The following is a 21,986-nucleotide window of genomic DNA, read 5'->3' as shown; positions in this document are numbered from 1 at the left end:
CTTATCAGACTTGGCAGGCTGCCCAGAGGAGGGGAGAATCCTCTCCACAGATAACTTCAGAAAACTTGCATTAACTTCTATTACAGAAGTCATTTGCAAGTCACGGCTGAAGTTATAATCGGCCTTTTTTATCAGCACAATCGGCCGATGCCGATTAAGTAAAAAACGCCAAATATCGGCCGATATATCGGCCGGCCGATATATCGGTCGACCTCTAATTAAGACCCCTTTCGCACTGAGCCGCCCCGGGCGTCAGCGGTAAAGCGGCGCTATTTTTACCGTCCTTTTAGCGGCGCTATTCGGCCGAAAAGGGGTTAAATCCGCCCGCAAAATGCCGCTGCAGCCACTTCAGTATCGGGCGCTTTTACCCCCCTCCTACCCAGGCCAATTGTCAGCTTTCATTGCTGTCACAGTTTTACAATTGTGCGGTCATGCAACACTGTACCCAAACTACATTTTTATCATTTTGTTAACACAAATAGAGCTTTCTTTTGGTGGTATTTAATCACCACCATTTTTTTTTTTTTTTTTTTTTTTTTGCTAAATAAACAAAATACACTGAAAATGCAAAAATGTTATAATGTTATAAAATTTTGCAAATAAATTGATTGTTCTTCATAAATTTAACCCGAAATGTATTCTGCTACAATTCTTTGGTAAAAATTACCCAAATCAGTGTATATCATATAGTCTGTAGGAAAGTTATAGTGTCCACAAACTATGATATATACAGTATCTCATGTTTTTGTAAACATTTTGTTATATCTATCTTTTCATGTGACAACACTGAAGAAATGACACTTTGCTATAATGTAAAGTAGTGAGTGTACAGCTTGTATAACAGTGTAAATTTGCTGTCCCCTCAAAATAACTCAACACACAGCCATTAATGTCTAAACCGCTGGCAACAAAAGTAAGTACACCCCTTAGTGAAAATGTCCAAATTGGGCCCACTTAGCCATTTTCCCTCCCCGGAGTCATGTGACAAGGTCTCAGATGTGAATGGGGAGCAGGTGTGTTAAATTTGGTGTTATCGCTCTCCCTCTTTCATACTGGTCACTAGGAGGTCTACATGGCACCTCATGGCAAAGAACTCTCTGAGGATCTGAAAAAAAGAATTGTTGCTCTACATAAAGATGCCCTAGACTATAAGAAGTTTGCCAAGGCCCTGAAACTGAGCTGCAGCTTGGTGGCCAAGACCATACAGCGGTTTAACAGGACAGGTTCCACTCAGAACAGGCCTCGCCATGGTCGACCAAGTTGAGTGCACATGCTCAGCATCATATCCAGAGGTTGTCTTTGGGAAATAGACGTATGAGTGCTGCCAGCAATGCTGCAGAGGTTGAAGGGGTGGGAGGGTCAGCCTATCAGTGCTCAGTTCATACGCATCAAATTGGTCTGCATGGCTGTTGTCCCAGAAGGAAGCCTCTTCTAAAGATGATACACAAGAAAGCCCACAAACAGTTTGCTGAAGACAAGCAGACTAAGGACATGAATTACTGGAACCATGTCCTGTGGTCTGATGAGACCAAGATAAACTTATTTGGTTCAGATGGTGTCAAGTGTGTGTAGCAGCAACCAGGTGAGCAGTACAAAGACAAGTGTCTTGCCTACAGTCAAGCATGGTGGTGGGAGTGTCATGGTCTGGGGCTGCATGAGTGCTGCCGGCACTGGGGAGCTACAGTTCATTGAGGGAACCATGAATGCCAACATGTACTGTGACATACTGAAACAGAGCATGATCCCTTCCCTTCAGAGACTGGGCTGCAGGGCAGTATTCCAACATAACGACCCCAAACACCCCTCCAAGACGACCACTGTCTTTTTTTTTTTTTTATAAAGAAGCTGAGGGTAAAGGTGATGAACTGGCCAAGCATGTCTCCAGACCTAAACCCTATTGAGCATCTGTGGGGCATCCTCAAACAGAAGGTTTGAGGAGTGCAAGGTCTCTAACATCCACCAGCTCCGTGATGTCATCATGGTGGAGTGGAAGAGGACTCCAGTGGCAACCTGTGAAGCTCTGGTGAACTCCATGCCCAAGAGGGATAAGGCAGTGCTGGAAAATAATGGTGGCCACACAAAAATTGACACTTTGGGCCCAATTTGGACATTTTCACTTAGGGGTGTACTCACTTTAGTTGCCAGCAGTTTAGACATTAATGGCTGTGTGTTGAGATATTTTGAAGGGACAGCAAATTTATACTGTTACATTGTAGCAAAGTGTAATTTCTTCAGTGCTGTCACATGAAAGGATATAATACAATATTTACAAAAATGTTAGTGGTGTACTCACTTTTGTGAGACACTGTATATCTGAAAATCGAAACTGAAAACCTCATTTCTTGAAGCACTAAAATGCCAGGAGTGTAAAAATACCCCCAAATGACCAACTTTTGGAAAGTTGACAGTCCAAGGTATTTAATAGGAGGCATGATGGGTTTCTTGAAGTTGTTATTTTGTCCATAATTTTTTTTGAAAATTAAGAAATGAAAGAAAAAAAAATCCTTTTTTATTTTTTACACATACCAGTGCAGTACAGTGTCATCATATAACTAGTGTGACGGTGATCGGGTACACTGACTGGTGACGGTACGAAATAAAGTATATGTTGTTTTTTTTTTATTATTACATTTACACACTGTGACCAGAGCGGTTTGTTACCATAGTAACATTTGTACTGCCCTGGGGGGGGAAGTGATCTGTGTTTTTTTTTTTTTTTTGTTTGTTTTTTATTTATACACATTATGTGTGTCCTTTAGCAATGTATCACATTGCTATAAGCAAGCATTTTACGGAATGAAAACTATTAATTCAGTCTGTTTTGTTGTGATTAGCTGCGTTTGGTCAAAGCTAGTCACATGTTACAGATGTGCTGTGATTGGCCCTGCCTTTACCACGTGATTGAATTGACCAGTCACAGCTAGCAACATAACCACTTGCCGACCGCCGCACGACGATGTACGTCCAAACTTTGAAGGGGTATATCGTTGTTATGGCAGCAGCTAGCTTTTCGTGCGGCGGCTGGCTTTCAGATAAAAGTGGTCCCTGCGGCGGATTCGCCGCGAGATCACTTTTATCGGTGGCGGGAGAGGGGCACCCGCCGCGATCCGGTGCCCTCCGGCGCTTACCGGAGCCGTTGGTAGCGGCGGAGGTGATCGCATCCGTCTCCGTCCTGTGCCTGGAGATGAGTGAGGCTAAGATGGCGCCCACTCGTCTCCATGACACTGCTGGGCGGAAGCGACGTCAAAACGTCACTTCCGTCCACGCCTCTTAAAGGCAAATTTTTTCAAATGTCATTTTTTTTTATATGACTTTTTTTTTTTTTTAATTGCATTTTAGTGTAAATATGAGATCTGAGATCTTTTTGACCCCAGATCTCATATTTAAGAGGTCCTGTCGTGCTTTTTTCTATTACAAGGGATGTTTACATTCCTTGTAATAGGAATAAAAGTGACACAATCACAATTTTTTTTTTTTTAAACAGTGTAAAAATAATTAAAATAATAAAAATGTAAAAAAAAATTTTTTTAAACCCCCCCCCCCCACGTCCCGACGAGCTCACGCGCAGAAGCGAACGCATACGCGAGTAGCGCCCGCATATGAAAACGGTGATCAAACCACACATGTGAGGTATCGCCACGACCGGCAGAGCGAGAGCAATAATTCTAGCCCTAGACCTCCTCTGTACCACAAAATATGCAACCTGTAGAATTTTTTAAACGTCGCCTTTGGAGATTTTTGAGGGTAAAAGTTTGATGCCATTCCACGAGCGGGCGCAATTTTGAAGCGTGACATGTTGGGTATCAATTTACTTGGCGTAACATTATATTTCACAATATAAAAAAAAATTGGGCCAACTTTACTGTTGTCTTATTTTTTTATTCAAAAAAGTGATTTTTTTTCCAAAAAAAGTGAGCTTTTAAGACCACTGCGCAAATACGGTGCAAAAAAAGTATTGCAACGACTGCCATTTTATTCTCTAGGGTGTTAGAAAAAAAACCATATATAAATGTTTGGGGGTTCTAAGTAATTTTCTAGCAAAAATACCGGTTTTAAACATGTAAACACCTAAAATCCAAAACGAGGCTGGTCCTTAAGTGATTAATTGTACACATTGGATGGCTTAAAAGGAAGCCATCCATTGTATACAATTGTCATGTGACCTGCTGTGATTGGTGACAGCGCGATTTGCACATTCTGTCCAGTCAGGATAACTAAACCACCTCCCAGCTGTCATTTTGCTATAGGCCAGGCGAGAAGGTATCAAATAACAAACATGTCATACTTGCCTGCTCTATGCAATTGTTTTGTTAGTGACTTTAAACCAGGCCAGTTGAAGATCTTTCCACTTGTCATCATCTAAGACCCTTTCACACCAAGCCGCCCATAGCGTCGGCGGTAAAACGCCGTTATTTTTAGCGGCGTTTTACCGTCGGATTTGCGGCGCATTTTGGGCCGCTAGCGGGACGCTTTTACCCCCTGCTAGCAGCCGAGAAAGGGTTAAAACCACCCGCAATGCACCACAATAGTGGCGTTTTGCCGGCGGTATCCCAGCGCTGCCCCATTGATTTCAATGGGGAGCAGCGGTGGAGGAGCGGTAAACACACCGCTCCAAAGAAGCTGCTTGCAGGACTTTTCCTGACGTCCTGCCAGCGCACCGCTCTGGTGTGAAAGCCCTCAGGCTTTCACACTGGAAACAATGGAGCAGCTGTTTGAGGGCGGATTGCAGGTGCTATTTTTAACGCTATAGGTGTGAATCTAACAATGTATTTGGATGCATCTTTAAGCTGCTTGAAAGGGGGAAGAGCCTTTTGATTGCAGGTAAAAATATATATCTGACCTAGGGTTATGACTTTTAGTTCATGAAAGTAGAAGTGTAGGCAAAACTTTTTTCATTTTGCATGGAGCAAGGGGGATTATAACCTGTCAGATTTTTTTTTGTTATTGTTTTCCCTCCTCCGGGGGAGATCTACCTTCACTTTCTGTCCCATAGCCAAAACAGGAAGTTAAAGGAAATTCCTGCAAATCTTAAGGGAATTTCTAGAACTAGTGTCCCCCGTTGGAAGAATCCCCTCTTGCTTTTCTAGGGACAAAAAAAAAAGTTTTGCCTTTAGTTATACTTGAATGTCTCCAGTCTTCAGACTGACGGGAAGATATTGAGGGGAACCAACTTTAGACTGGACCATGTGTTTCAGATTAAGTTAGCAATAAAAGTGTCTGTTCCATTTTGGATAATTTCATGCTCCTAACTCCACCCCAAACTCGCTCATCCATGTCTTTTATGGGCTTTGCTTTGTACACTGGTGCACAGTCATGTTGGAACAGAAAGGGGCCATCCCCAAACTGTACCCACAAGGTTGGGAGCATGAAATTGTCCAAAATGTCTTGGTATGCTGACGCCTTAAGAGTTCCCTTCACTGGAACGAAGTGGCCAAGCCCAACCCCTACCCCTGAAAAACAACCCTACACCATAATCCCCCCCCCCCTCCCCTCACAGAGTCCTGACCTCAACCCGATAGAACACCTTTGGGATGAATTAGAGCAGACTGCGAACCAGGGCTTCTCATCCACATCAGTGCCTAACCTCACAAAATGTGGTTCTTGAAAAATGGTCAAAACATTCCCATAAACACACTCCTAAACCTTTTGCACAGCCTTCCCAGAAGAGTTGAAGCCTTTATAGCTGCAAAGGGTAGGCCAACTCAAAATTGAACCCTAAGGATTAAGACGCTATTAAAGTTCATGTAAAGGCAGGTGTCCCAATACGTTTGACAATATAGTATAACAGTGTCTTTACACCTGTTAGGTGATAGTGGTGGGATAACAGCGTGGGCTGCAGCATAGTTAAGGTACACACAATCACAAATCCATTCATATACAACAGCACACAAGTCTCGTGCAGGACACAAATACGCTGACATCTGGTCCTAACAAACTCCCCTACCCAACTCTATTGCCTGTTGAGTAGGCCTAAACCCACAACCAGTGACGGGTGATATCAACATCAACCATCATATTCTATACAAGAATTTTAAAAGGTAACTAATTCTATAGTGAGGCCGGGTCTAACACATTACCAATTCCCTGACATACTGTAAGGATTCCGCTTACAGAGCGTCTGAGGTTGTAACAAAGAGTAAGCTTAGGTGGTCAAACTGGTGCAAGCCTCCCTTTCTGTCATCCATGGGCAATGATGTCTATACAGGTGTGTTCACTGGGAACAACAGTCTTATGCCCTGTACACACTGTCGGATTTTCCGATGGAAAATGTGCGATCGGAGCGTGTTATCGGAAATTCCGACCGTGTGTGGGCTCCATCGGACATTTTCCATCGGATTTTCCGACACACAAAGTTTGAGAGCAGGCTATAAAATTTTCAGACAACAAAATACGTTGTCGGAAATTCCGATCACATGTACACAAATCCGACGCACAAAGTGCCACGCATGCTCAGAATAAATTAAGATAGGAAAGCTATTGGCTACTGACCTGTTTATAGTCCCGACGTGTTTTACGTCACCGCGTTTAGAACGATCGGATTTTCCGACAACTTTGTCCGACGGTGTGTATGCAACACAAGTTTGAGCCAACATCCGTCAGAAAAAATCCATGCATTTTGTTGTCGGAATGTCCGATCAATGTCCGACCGTGTGTACGGGGCATTAGAGTAACTTTACTTTCTTTCAGAAAAATACATTCTCCTCTAGGTGATCTATGTATATTGCAGGAATTCTAACAAACTTTGTTGCAAATTCCTCCTTTTTTTAGAATAAAAAACAATAAAGATAAAAAATAAAATACTTTTTTGTATTTTTTTTTTTTTTGTGTTTTTTTTTTTTTTTTTTGTCTCTATCCATGTGCAAAGTGTGAGTGAGAGTGATGTTTTTATTACTGATCAGCTGCTGCACTTGCAGGGCTCTTCACCCAGTCTTCCTTCTGGGTTTGCTGGCTGTGGCCATTTGAATTGCCGAGCTGCAACGGTGTCACTCCTGCGGCACGGCTCTCTCAAGGGATGGCGTGCAGTGTACTTGGAAAAAAAAAACTAAAAAAACAAAATGAGTGCAGCGCAAATAATATAAAGAAAGTCTATGGATTCAAAAATAAAATCTCTCATAATAAAGCCAGTTCTTCTATGTGAAACCTTGATCGTCTCCCATGAAACACATGTATGTGCTTACCAGATAGGGTGGACCTCTTAAAGTGGAGTTCCACCAGCTTTTACAACTCTTCAGCATCCCTCACTAAACTGTGCACTGTAAACGAATTGGATATTTTTTTTTTTTCTCTCAGCACCTACTCTATATCTGCTGTATTCATTTTTCACTTCCTCCTCCCTGGCCGTGGCCCATCGCATCATTTCCTGTTTGCAATGCCTTCTGGGAAGGGGCGGCAACTTCCTCTGACACTGCCGTTGCTATGGAAACCTGACCTGAAACCTATTACACTGCTTGTGCTGCACTGAGCATGTGCGAGATCTGCAAGGATGAGATGCAGGAAGAAATACAGTCTGGCTTCAGATGCCCACACTTAAGATGGCCACGGCCTGCTGTAAGTTTATAAAATAACAAACTACTGCTATAAACTAACAAAACAGACCTTAGTTTACAGACTAACTTTACTAGAATACATTAAGCTTGTGTATTATAGGGGTATTTTTATTTAAAAAGTATAATTTCGGCTGGAACACCACTTTAAGTTACAGGAGGTCAAACGGGCATGGGTTCCATATGGGCTGGATGGACACTGCACGGCCCCTCTGGATGTCCCGGGTGGTTACCAAGAAGCAGCTCTCCAATACGCAGTAAGGGAGATGAAACCTCCAGTGCAGTGAGGAATGCAGCAATTCCAAAGATGAAGGGAAAGAACTCCTAGGTGTAGTCCGTTCTGTAAAGCAATATATAACAGTTTATTGCTCAAATTTAAAACAGAAACTGCTAAAACACGCGCTGAACAGCGCCTGTGAATATAACGCAGTACAAGCTAAAAACCAGCCTGTTCTCGTCCGAACGTCTGTGAGATGGCAGCGGGTGACGTCAGAAACCTAAGCTCCGCCCCCGTATGCGGCGTTATGTCCAATAGGACTTCGTCAGCAAGGGTGGAGCCAGACTGTCACCCAGGAGCCTAATATACATGCCGACTGTCAGCAGTGTGTGAAACGGAAATCTATTAAGAATTGTCTTAATTCCTTAATAGAGACACCGACTGAAGACATGGCAATTGGTTAAGACTGAATAAAACTTTTAAAAGATAAATATAAAAATAAAAAACCACACGGTTTAACGATGATCTCAAATAACTACAGGGATCTGATTTTTATGAACTCCATAAAAAATATATATAATTAAGGAGATATAATATATATATATACACATAACTCCCGCGGCCATCTCGTACATATAATGAACCATAAAATAGGCATACAATACATTTATATATAAAGTAAACAACATAAGTATATAAGGGCATGTACAGTAGAAGCCTACTTGTACATGTACAGTAGAAGCCTAATTGTAATATTTGTCAGAGATAAAACAGTTGAGGTCAAACTCAACGTTTAACCCCCTCGGCCCTGCCACCCTGGTTTCATGGATCCATAGGGACGCATGGCGACTAAGCTGTCTAATATAGTTGCCCCCCCTCCAATGTTTCGTGACTTTTTCTATGCCCCAAAACTGCAATTTTCTAGGGTCCCTATTGTGACAGATCCTAAAGTGCTTTGATACATAGTGGGTCTTGAGACCTCTTTTAATGTTATTAACATGTTCTGCTATGCGGACTCCCATGGGTCTGGAGGTTCTCCCCATGTATTGGAGTCCACATTCGCACTGAAGCATGTACACTACACCCACAGTGTCGCAAGTGATCAGATTCTTAATCTGATAGGTTCTATCGGTGGCGGTGGCTCTAAACTCTTTCTTTTTCTTGATGTTAAATTTGCATTGCCTGCATGCTGGGCATTTCCCGAATGCATAGAACCCTGACATAAAATTAAAAATTTCTATTCTCTTTAATCACAGGGGGGTCCACCACACTAGGGGCTATAATATCCCTTAAGGTCGGTGGTCTCCTGTAGATAAATCTGGGGCAAGCAGGAAGAGTTGGGCCTAGGATGTTATCCTTTTTCAAGATATCCCAGTATCTCAAAATGATTTTTTCCACTTTCTTATGTTGGATATTATAATCTAGGATGATCCTATATTGAAAGTCATCTTGCTTTGTGTTCTTATTTCTATTAGAGTCTGCTACTAATTAGGGTCGATCCATGTTGCCAACCCTTTCCACCTCCTCTGTTATAAATGCCTTGGTATATCCCTTTTGTGCAAACCTTTCTGCCATGACATTGGCTTGTGAAAAATAATCATTATCCAGATACCAGTTGCGCCGAAGGCGAATGAACTGCCCTCTGGGGACGTTAAGCAACCATGAATTGTGATGGCAGCTATCTAGGGGAATATAACCATTCCTGTCTGTTGGTTTGAAATAATTCTTAGTTCTAAAAGAACCTCCGTGTTTGAAAATTTCCAAATCAAGGAAGGCTATGCTTGAAGCATCAGCATTCCATGAGAGACGGATGTTCTTAGTATTACCATTAAGCCAGGACATGAATAATTGGAGGCTGATCAAGTCACCCTCCCAGATCATAAAAAGATCATCTTTATATCTTTGGTAGCAGACCAACTGCGCCTTTCTGCTACCAAAGACAAATTCTTCCTCCTAGAGTGCCATGAAAATGTTTGCGACACTCAACGCAAAACGAGCACCCATGGCAACCCGAGCGTCTGTAGAAAGAATTTACCACCATACCAGAAGTAATTTCTGGCAAGGCAGAATTCCAGAGCTTTTAAGAGGAAATCCTTCAAATGTAGGGGTAAGTCCGACTTATCCAAAGCCCATTGCACAGAACTAATATCATCAGAATGACCAATTATCGTGTACAATGAGCTGACTTCGGCTGTCACTAATAAACTGTTGTCTTTGCAGGGTATACCTTCCACTATTGCAGTGTACTTGCACTGGTGACTTCACTGGCACTGCTAAAGTAACTATCTCCTGGAAAAAGATAAACTCCCAAAAATTGATGCGAAAGTTTGCCACCATTCCTGAACAGTACCTCAAACAGGTGGGATTTTACGGGCAAAATCAAATTAGATTGAAAAAATTATATTCCTTAAAAATAAATTTTATTGTACAAAATAGTATAAAAGAGACAAATATACAAAAACAATCATAAAAATAGCACCATTACAATGTATTACAGTGATGGCAAAAAATCCCACTACACGGATGCTCCTTATCCATGAGTGAGAATCCGACGCGTTTCGAAATAGTTAATTACTGTAATGCATTGTAATACATTGTAATGGTGCTATTTTTATGATTGTTTTTGTATGTTTGACTATTTTGTACAATAAAATGTATTTTTTAAGGAATATAATTTTTTCAATCTAATTTGATTTTGCCCATAAAATCCCACCTGTTTGAAGTAACTATCTCCTAAACTGTGCACGTTTAGGAGGTATTTACTGTACATACGGGTAAACATTATAATAGGCTTACCTGTAGATAATAAATTGAAGTGGTTGTAAAGGCAGAAGGTTTTTTTTATCTTAATGCATTCTATGCATTAAGATAAAAAACCTTCTGCGTGCAGCAGCCCCCCTAATACTTACCTGAACCTCATCTCGATCCAGCAATGTTGCACCAGAGACCCCGGACTCTCCCTCGTCATTGGCTGATACAGCAGCAATTCGCTTCTGTCAATCAAAGTCAGTGAGCCAGTGAGGGGATGGGGCCAGACTATAGCTCTGTGTCTTAATGGACAATGAGCTGCGGCTTGGCTCCGATTCCTCCATAGCAGGCTGCTTGCTGTGGGGCATTCGGCAGGAGAGAGGAGCCAGGAGTGCCGAAGAGGGACCCGAGAAGAGGAAGATCAGACCTGATAAGTATAACATGTTTGTTTTTTTAAAGGAGAAAAAAAACAAGACTTTAGTATCACTTTAAGAAAAATGACTTTACTACCACTTTAACAGCCATAAAGGGTGCCCCTAGCTTTCAGATGCTTCGGGATACAATGACAACGTAACATTCACAATCTGGAGCTGGTCTTTCGTTTTCTCTAGACATAATATCGTTTCTCTGTCCTCGTAGTTCAGTAACCTCATCACCATTGGACGAGGATTCTGGTGGAGCTGGGTGCCCTGGCACCTGGTGTTCTGACTGAATAATAAAACTGGAAGACAGGGCTTACCAAATTCCAGTCTAGTTTTCTATGAATTCCTCTGAGATGTTCCCTTCCCTCTTCCTTTTGGGCAAGCCTACGAGGTGTAGATTGTTCTAGTGTAGCCAATTCTCCTGGTCATCAGTTTTTTTGTTTTTTGTTTTTCTTCCAACAATTTAATTTTGGCCTCCATGACCTCCTTCAGTTCTGTATATTCTGACACAGGATATTTAGATGAAGGCCAAGCCCACCACCTTGCTCATTAAGGTGTCGTGTTTTTGTATAAGCACAATTCTCTTAAGTGTGGCCTCCCTGTCCTCCCCTTGAGTTTTAAGACAGAGGGTGAAATGGGGTTGCAGGCCCAAGAACAGCCCCCCCAACCACCACACATACACACTAAATTGAGAGATTGAGGTGACAGCTCTCTGCATTTATCAGATGTGGTATAAAGGAGCGGCCTGTGATTTAGGTGATTGGGTGCCATCTTGGTTCCATTTTGTGGTCTTAGTCATCTTTATTGGGACTTGTCCTTTTCTGCGTCCCATCCACTGAAATAACTTGCTGAGCAGATTTGTTGCCTGCCAGGTAGGTGGTTGTGTCAGGTGAGAGAATCTTTCAGGTTCACAGAATGAAGCAGAAGTAAGGTAGAGGCAGAGCTGTGCTAGAATGCGACCATTCACCACATTGCCAGCTAGACAACACCCCAAAGATGAATATTTAGTTTCTTATTCACTGAAAAAATTGTTCTTTAAAAAAATGTATCCACAATGTGCTATATATAATTGAAATGGTGTTTCCCTGCAGAGTAACTGAACGTGTGTATTGTGTATGGTTGTTTATCTTGGAGTAAGCCTGTGCTGAGAGGAATGTAAGGGTCACCCCTTATACTCTCCTTACTCACAGGGCAGATTGATAGTAGTGAGAGCCATTGGCTCCTGCTGCTGTCAATCAAAACCTTGTGGCGAGGGAGTACGGCAAAGCCCTTGTTTATTTAAAAAAGAAAATTAAAATCCCTTTTTGGCTGTGACACACGGCAGGCTCCACGCCACAACCTGCATTTTATAAATGGGTTGTAAAATGCAGGCTGCTCTCGAGTATAAAGGGGCCCCCATGAGTTCTGTGGAAACGACCATGATGACCAGCCCTGGAATGTTTTGTTATGCATTTAGAGAGCTCCCACCCAGTCTGCATTTCACAGTTATAAAGATTGATTATTTGAGCATCTGTGGATTTTCAGTCAAGTTAAACAAAAGGTCTTTTTTTTTTTTTCCTTATTTTTCTGCTACTTGATGTTCTGCATTCCCTTTATCTTTGAGCTCTAGGGACTGTAATTCAGGGAAATCCCAGGAAGACTCCTATTTTTATGGTGTACAGACACCACACCTGGTGCCAACAAAAAATCCACAACCAGAGTTGCTTCATTCCTGAATTTTAACAATTTACTGTATGTTTTCAGTTGCAACCTGATCATTTTGCCATTTGTCTTTTTTTTACATTAACGAGCCAGTGCACCCAAAAAAAAAAATGGCCACAAAGCATAATTGCGGTACGTTGTCGTAGCTGGTAATGTTCTGTACAGCATTGTGTTCATTCTCTTAGTGAATTAATATCACAGGTATGTAATTGAATCCCAAATCACATCCTCTGTTCACTTTTCCGAACATGTCTTTTGTAATGAAGCAGTAGGGTGCCAAGTCAGGTCTGAATCATAGTTCATAGGAGCATATAATGATAGTGCACCGACTCCCACCTCTGTATTGCTCTTTATGCCTCAGACTCTTTGATTTATTGCAGCCAGCTAAGTTTATATCTCCTGTGTCGTGCTGCCCTTAGATACTGTTGCTATGTTCTGAACATTGGTTTGACACAACACCTAAGAAATTTGAGACCAAACTTTCCTTGCCAGATTCATTTTCTGCTGTCCCTACTTTCTAATTAACCCTTGAATGTCAATAGGGTTGAGTGACAAGGGCAGCTGACAAACTGGAAATTTTCACTTCCGTAACCTGGGTCTTTGAGTACATTTAGACTACAATAAATTTTTTTTCCTCATCTAAAAATCACATTGTAAGGCACACAAGCTAAATAATGCATAGTTTAAACTTTTAATGTGAACTGTTTTATCTGTGAAAGGTTTTGTAATTCTGTACTGCTAGGATCATGAACAAGGCACCCCTGCTAATAACCTGCTTAGCTCCTTGACCTCCTCCACAGCAACAGCACAACTTGGACAAGAACATGCACCCAGCATGCTGATTGGGAAATAAAGGAACTGCAGCACACTGATGAGTCATCCTTCTGCTCAGACTGCTCTTTCTGCTGGCTTGTTCGTTGCCTGGATTACTCAAATGGTTGCATCTGTAAGCCCCGTTAACACATGCATGTTCCAAAAAAAGTGTGCATATTTTTTTGCCCACGGTCTGAAAACATACAGCGCGCTTGTGGTGACCATAGTTGTTAATGGCACCCAAACGCAGCTACCCTGTTTCCCCGAAAATAAGACCTAGCGTGATTGTCGGTGATGGCTGGAATATAAGCCCTTCCCCCCAAATAAGCCCTAGTTAAAGTCCTTGTAGGTCTTATTTTCAGGGTAGGACTTAATTTCAGAGAAACAGGGTAGGGCTTATTTGGGGGGTAGGGCTTATATTGCAGCCATCACAGACAATCACACTAGGTCTTATTTTCGGGGAAACATGGTAGCAGATGTTTGTCGCGCATAGGACAGCTCTTTTAAGTGAGAGGGGAGATTGTGGGGAAAGCGGCACAGGCGCACACAGCCAGCGCAGCACTCGGCTACACGTGTATTATATTTTATCTACAGCTACTTGTAGCTGTGAAAAGATAAATGTCAAAATATAGCTTTGAGATGCTTGGTGTAATGTGCATTCTGTAGATGACAGTACCACTTTATTATATCATTACATTTACATATACAGTATGTGAACTGCTTTTAGTTCATTTGGAATTTGTAAACCTCTTCTTGAGAATTCCAATGTTGGTGTCACAGGTATAATGGCCTTGACAGTACAAAATGGCTTTGTCCAGTTTTAGAGCACTTCTAGTGTGCACCAAAATAGCCTTGTTAAGGTAATCCTTTAGCCCAGTGTTTCACCAAGTATGGGATGTGTCATTTCTAGGGTTTGCTCTTGCTGTAGGTGGGGCTTTGCAGGGCTGATGGCTTTAGTCTAGGTCTGTGGTATGCTTTTCTCAGCTTAAACTAATTTTGTGTACCTGCTCTTAGGATCAAATAGGTGCAAAACAATCTATACCTCTACCAGTGTGAAATCACTAAAATGTTAGCCTTTGAGAACGCCCTGGAGGAAGGGTGAAACATGTTAGCTGACAGCTGTTGGTGACATAATTTCTGGCCGGTGAGACGCACGCCAATGTGATACTTCCGGTCCACTGTTCTGTTTGCATTTTTTTATGTACAAGTGAGTGTAATTGGATTTTAACTACATTTTTCTCATAAATGGAATTGCGCTATATGGATCTCTTTATCCTCTCTATGTTCATACTATGAGTTAAAATAACATCGGTATGGATTACTACTATGGTATATAGAACATAACCATCAAGGAGGACCACAAGCCCCAGCATAACCAGGATCATCATTTATCATTGGGCGAACCACGTTAATCCATATACATCAGATTCATATTCTTCAGACGCATTGACTGCACACACAAAAAAAGAATGCTGCTTACATTGATGGCCAGTGTAGGGCCCCCATACATTTGGGGACAGTGGGAAAAATGTCAACATGATCACTGGTGTCAGTGGTTACTACCAGAGAAACGAGAGGAGACGATCCACTGACTTATTTCCAGTAGTTTTGCTGAATGGTGTGGGCACCATCAGGCAGGAGATCAATCCCTCACTGTTCAAGGAGCCCCTAGCAGTCTCTGGAGGAATCTCTGGAGATTTTACAAAACCTTGGTTGAGAATGGCTGGCTTAGATAGAATGTATGCGTTGTCCATGTATTACTAGGCTTTTGGGGTCATTCAGGCTCTGCGGTGGTGGTGATGGTGTGGTATATTACTGAGCAAAGTTTGAAAACCACTGGTTTAGTGTGTAGAGGACAGTTTCCCCCAAAAAAATGTTTTATAGGTGCAGGTAATATGTTGGGTAATGGGGATGAAGGCTTCTCAGTAATTTCACTGAGGTTTGATAGTGTGCTCCCAGACTCCTCCATGGGCCAGTTTGGATGTGAGCCCTTAGTTCCTGGGGTGCCCAGAAATCGAAATCCCCACAAGATTGATCAGATTTTCTTGTCTAGAGTATCGCCCAGTTCATTCTAGCTGATGTAATGTCTGATGAGGATCCATACAAGGCTATCATTCCCTACCATTTAACCGTTGTGCTGCTTTGTTAGCTGTTCATTAAACGGTGTAATGTTAGTGTTGATAAAAATGCTCTTAGAAGGCCATATTTTGTTTGATTACAAACTGGCTTGACATCATCATTGCTCCATCCTTGTGTGTATTGTCATCTTCCACTGATGTGCTATGATGCTGAACGATAACCGTTAGGTGTTAGTAGAAATTCTGTCATTGTGTGTGTGTCATTGTGTTGTGTTGCTACCCCCTAAAAAGTGAGGTTACAGAGTTGTAAGTTGAACAGCCAGTACATACTGTAACCTCTAGCACAGCTCTTCATGTACCCTGTGTCTGATGCTAATCTGGGATCTGACACTTTCCAAAATGTAATTTTCATGCTTACATTTATAATTCATATTCCTTTGCAATATGAAGCAACATCCCGGACAGAGCCTCATTTGCGATCCATTTTTATCCTGCTCATGTATCAGGCGAATGAAATAAGATATTAAATCATGACAATACATATACATTTAATAGACTGATGGAGTCTTGTGTAAGGGGCAAAGAAAAGGAAAGCTCATTTTGCAGATTCCAGTTGTGGAAAACTTCTGTTTTCTATCCACCACTTTTTTTTTTTTTTTTTTTTTTATCATCTAAAGCGGAGTTCCACTTGTTTTTCAGTACAAAACTTCCATTACTTTGATTGAGATTGCTATGTAAATGTTTTACTGCTATACCTGATTGTTATATACCAGAACCAGCTGCCTTTAATTTTTCTGTTATTTGTATGGAAATTTCAATAAAAAAATCTTTAACCACTTCAATACAGGGCATTTTCCTGCCCAGGCCAATTTTCAGTTTTCAGCGCTGTAACATTTTGAATAATTGCGCGGTCATACAACACTGTACCCAAATTTTTCCCCACAAATAGAGCTTTCTTTTGGTGGTATTTGATCACCTCTGTGGTTTTTATTTTTTGCGCTATAAACAAAAGAAGAGCGACAAGTTTGAAAAAAACGCCATTTTTTTTTTTACTTTTTGGGATAATAAATATCCCAATAAAAAAAAAAAAAAAGATTTTTTTTTCCTCAGTTTAGGCTGATATGTATTCTTCTACATACACTTGGTAAAAAAATTGCAATAAGCCTATATTGATTGGTTTGCGCAAAAGTTATAGCGCCTACAAAATAGGGGATAGATTTATGGTATTTTGTTATTATTTTTTATTTTTTTTTTTTTACTAGTAATGGCGGCGATCTGCAATTTTTATCGTGACTGACATTGCGATGGACATATTGGACACTTTTGACACTATTTTGGGACCATTCACATTTTATACAGCGACCAGTGCTATAAAAATGCACTGATTACTGTATAAATGTTATTGGCAGGGAAGGAGTTAACACTAGGGGGCGATCAAGGGGTTAAATGTTACCTAGGGAGTGAGTCTAACTGTAGGGGGAGGGGACTGACTAGGGGAGGAGACCGATCGGTGTTCCTATATACTAGGAACACCCGATCTGTCTCCCCTCCCCTGACAGGACGTGGATCTGTGTGTTTACACACACAGATCTATGGTCCTGCTCTGTAACGAGCGTTCGCAAGTGCCCGGTGGTCATCGCGGCCACCGGGCGCGCGCAACGTCTCCTCAGTGGCGGCGCGCGCATCCCCTACACTGCCGGGAAGCCGAGGACGTCATATGACTCCCGCCCAGGATGGAAGATCCCATCTGCGGACGTCATATGACAATGGGCAGGTAGGGAAGTGGTTAATGAGAAGAAAAAAACTTTAGCTGCTGACTTTTAATAAACACACACTCACCTGTCCCGCGGTCCAACGATGCGACTGCCTGAAGCCTCGGTTCTCACCCCCGCCTCCCCTCTACTCCTTATCACTTCTGCAGGCACCCGACTGTGACAGCTTGCGGCTTCACAGCCGGGTGCACAATGCGCAAGTCATGCTGCGCTGTCCTGTATGGCCGAGCATTCTTCTGGGTCCTGTGACGTGTTCCAGAAGATTGCAGGGAGGGAGGGGGAGGGAGAGGAATCGCCACCTAGGCGAGTGGGAGCTCGGTACCTGTCAAAACTAGGTACCCCCCCCCTAAAAAAAATGACATGCCAAATGTAGCATGTCAGGGGGTTAGGAGTCCTTAAAGCGGAAGTTCCACGTTTGGGTGGAACTCCGCTTTAACCACTTTGCACCTGGGCCAATTCTGCCACTTCAATCCCACATGTAAAAATCTACTTTTTTTTTTTTTTTTTGTTAGAAAAGTACTTAGAACCCCCAAACAAATTAATTAATAGTAAGTTTGCTGTCCCCTCAAAATAACTCAAACACAGCCATTAATGTCTAAGGAGAGGAGAGAACACAAAATGATTATTTGCTAGTGGCTATAGTTGCTGGCAATAGTCACGTTAAAAAAAAATCCAACAGGCTGGTTGTACCCAAGCTAATCGATCAACTTGGGTACAATCAGCCTGCCCATACATGGTTCGAATCTCGGCCAATTTTTCAAACCATCTATAAACTAGTACTTTGTTTTTCACTTCAAAGTAAGACTTTGTCACTCATTTCAAGATTTTTTTTTTTTTTTTTTTTAAATAAATAAGGTCCACAGTTTAACCAGCACGGGTTACTCGGCTGTTAAGCAAAGTGCTGCATGCACAGTTGTCTGTGTGATAATGGGTGTCTGATTGTCAAAAGCTTGTTACCTCCCTCTATGGGAGCCCTTAATGGCACAACTCTCATTCTGATGTTACAGCTGGCTATTGGATTGGGTTGTGCAAGGGGTCGTTTTATGGCACCTTAATCTTCTGTATTTCACACAGACTGAACATAATTTTTAGTTTCTACATGGAAGTATATTCATGAACATGTACTGTACACTTGCTGTAACCAGGCGTTTGCTAACAGAGGAAACTTTGAAGGCAAAAATATTCTGTCATGAAAGGGTTAAACATTATTATAGAAATTGACTTCTTTTATTGGTGGTTTGGTCTTTTATATGTACCCCATCATTTGATAGGATTAGTATAATTACTGATCTCATGATGTCTTTATTCTTTCTCTTCTAGGCAAAATAATGAAAAAAGTGCACCAAAATTCTTGATAAGACTGATTGGGGTATAAGCAACAGCCACGCTCATGTTTTCTCCCGATCAAGAAAACCATCCCGCCAAGGCACCTGTGAAATATGGGGAGCTCATTGTACTGGGGTGAGTACTATGTTCTTCCCCTTCCCAATCATGAGCCTTGCTTGATCTTTGTTCCTTCACCTTGTTTCAGACAAGGATGGCCTTTATTACAGATGTTGATGTATAAATTTGGTTTAGTTCCAAGTAGCTACTGCCACTGTGCAGCTCGGTATAAATTTCAGCACAATGCTTGTGTGCTGGGATGACTGGGGAGTTCATTCATCTTGCGGAGGTCAGTCAAAATGGGTGAAGATCGGCACCCAGCAGAAGAAAAGGAGAGGGTACCGGCAAGGGACCTTGTGGGCATTGGACTATTGGAGCCAAGCTAAAAAAAATTTTTTACAGACTTTAGTTTCACTTCGCTAAAGGTGGTCGATGCATACTAGCACATTATAACCTAAACTGCCTATTTTATTTTTTAATGCGGTTTACTACTGCTTTTAACGTTTTTTGTTTTTTTTATCGAAACTGCTTATCATAGACAGAAAATAAGGTACAACTTTCCAAAAAGTGAGAATGAGGTAGCATATACACCAAGAAAACAATACACAATGAATAACAATGTCCAAAAGAAATTTCCATAAGGCCATTCATGTTTCAAAAAGAATGGGCTAATCAGGCTAAATATATATATCAAATACATGACAGCTATATAGCAAAGAAAGCAATCGTGTCTAGAAAATTATCGACCCGTAATGGCCTATTACTGTAAATAGCGGACAAGATAACATACCAGATCGAGGCAATGATTGTATCCATTTCAAAGCAATTAGACACCTGGCTGCTATTAGAACATGGTTAATCAGTCTGACAGCAGTTTTGATCATGTTTCATGAAGGAAGCCCCAGTAAAAAATGTGCTAGGGCCCGTGGGATCGAAAAATCAAAGCTAAACTGCAGTAAAGATCTAGTGGTCTCCCGATTATTAGTAGATTTTTGGGCATTCCCAGTTTATACAGTGGGGAAAATAATTTGATCCCCTACAGATTTTGCCCAAAAAAGTTAAGGGTTTATAATTTTTATCATAGGTGTATTTTAAATGATAGAGACAGAATATCATCCAAAAATCCAGAAAAAACACATGATACTAATGCTATAAGTTTAAATTACAGTTCAGTGAGTCAAATAAGTATTTGATCCCCAAGCAAAACATGACTTGGAGAATGGTGGAGAAACCCTTGTTGGCAAGCACAGAGGGAAAGACGTTTCTTGTTGGTTACCAGGTTTGCACACATCTCAGGAGGGATTTAGGTCCACTCTTTTTTACAGATCTTCTCTAAATCCTTAAGGTTTCTTGGCTGTTGCTTGGCAACTTGAAGTTTCAGCTCCCTCCATAAATTTTCTATAGGATTAAGATCTAGAGACTGTTTAGGCCACTCCATGGCCTTAATGTGCGTCTTCTTGAGCCACTCCTTTTGTTGCCTTTGCAGTAGAGCTGTACGATTCTGGCTAAAATGAGAATCACATTTTTTTTGCTTTGTGCAGCTCTACTTGGCATTATGTTTTGGGTCATTGTCATGCTGGAAGACCCATCCATGACCCATCTTCAGTGTTCTGACTGGGTGAAGAAGGTTCTCACCCAAGATTTTACAATACAACACATGGCCTCATTCATTGGCCTCTCAATGTGGCAAAGTCGATCTGTACCTTTAGCAGGGAAACGGCCCCAAAGCATAATGTTTCCACCTCCGTGCTTGACTGTAGGGATGGTGGTCTTGGGGTCATAGTCAGCATTTTTTTTCTTCCAAACATTGCGAGTCCCCCTCTTCAAGAAGACACGTGTGCAGTCATGCCAATGAACAGCTAAATGATTCAGAGAAGGTTTGGGAGAAAGTGCTATGGTCAGATGAGACCAAAATTGAGCTCGACTCGCTGTGTATGGAGGAAGAAAAATGCTGACTGTGACCCGAAGAACACAATCCCTACAGTCAAGCACGGAGGTGGAAACATGATGTTTTGGGGTGCTTTCTCTGCTAAAGGTACAGGCCGACTTTGCCGCATCGAGGGGCCAATGGACGGGGACAGGTATTGTAAAAGTTTGGATGAGAACCTTCTTCCCCCAGCCAGAACACTGAAAATGGGTCATGGATAAGTCTTCCAGCATGACAATGACCCAAAACATACTGCCAAGGAAACAAAGGAGTGGCTCAAGAAGAAGCACATTAAGGTCATGGAGTTGCCTAGTTAGTGTCTAGACCTTTAATCCTATAGAAAATTTATGGAGGGAGATGAAACTTTGAGTTGAAAAGAGACAGCCAAGAAACCTTTAAGGAAGATCTGTAAAGAAGAGTGGACCAAAATATCTCCGTGATGTGTGCAAACTTGGTAACCAACTACAAGAAACGTCTTGCCTCTGTGCTTGCTAACAAAGGTTTCTCCACCAAGTACGAAGTCATGTTTTACTTGGGGATCAAATACTTATTTTACTAGCTGAACTGCAACCTTTTTTCGCTTTGCGAAAGGCCCGATGGCGGGGGGGAAGTAGAAGGAGTGCTGAACTTCCTAACTGTAAGTGGGAGAGGGTACCTGTCAAAAACAGGTACCCGCTACCCCCCACATCCCCCCCCCCCGAAAAGTGCCAAATGTGGCACCGGAGTGGGAAAGGAGGCAGATAAGCAGAGCTTCCACTTTTAGGTGGAGCTCCACTTTAAGGAGAGGTTCACACTGTCTGCAGAGAAAAGCTTTCTGTTTTTCTCTGCGAATGGCAATCGCAGTGGTGCCTTGCGTCTTTGCAGCACAAGGCACTGTTTCCACTTTCTTTTCTAAACTTTAACAGACTTGTCACAGCTCAGCTGCCGTGCATAGAAGTGCAGGTACACGCAGTCGGCTGTGGGCGATGTGGAAAAATCTAACATGTCTGATTTTGTTATGTTTTTTCTGCACTTCTATGCCCCGCAGTTTGAAAATGCAAACCACTGTTTTTCTGAATGCCCTTGTGGAGAGCTGCCTTTTATCTTCTACAGAAAAACGCAAGTCTCTGCTTTAATGTGAACCTTCCCTTAAGCCTAAGCTTTATTAGGTAAAAAAATATATATCAGCACATGGGTTGTTACTGTAAGTGTAATGTGTCCCCTGTGCTGCGGTCTCCTGGTTTAGTACAAATCTTCCTCCTCTGATCCCCACCCCTGCTGCCCTGATCTGGTGCTGAGTGGGTTAAAAGAGCTTAGTGTGCTTTAACAGGCACTCATCAAATGAATAAAAACTGGCCAGGAATGGAGGACAGATTATTAAAAGGGTCACCTCCATGCATAG

The 21,986-nt window shown here is 41.9% G+C and overlaps 1 protein-coding gene across 2 annotated transcripts in view; it reads left to right on the top strand.

Moving 5' to 3' along the window:
- The window catches only part of PELI1 (pellino E3 ubiquitin protein ligase 1), a 106,938-nt gene that overhangs the window by 55,108 nt on the left and 29,844 nt on the right, over positions 1-21,986 (top strand). For both annotated transcript variants that reach the window (XM_073628191.1, XM_073628192.1), the window contains exon 2: positions 18,616-18,756. In XM_073628191.1, coding sequence (XP_073484292.1) covers positions 18,686-18,756 — 71 coding nt within the window. In that variant the 5' untranslated portion in view covers positions 18,616-18,685. The remainder of the gene's footprint in view (positions 1-18,615; positions 18,757-21,986) is intronic.

The sequence above is a fragment of the Aquarana catesbeiana genome, linkage group LG04 (genome assembly GCF_042186555.1).
Source record: "Aquarana catesbeiana isolate 2022-GZ linkage group LG04, ASM4218655v1, whole genome shotgun sequence".
NCBI classification, from domain to species: domain Eukaryota; kingdom Metazoa; phylum Chordata; class Amphibia; order Anura; family Ranidae; genus Aquarana; species Aquarana catesbeiana.
The sequence above is the reverse complement of the archived record's forward strand: the minus strand, read 5'-3'. Positions and strand labels throughout refer to the sequence as shown.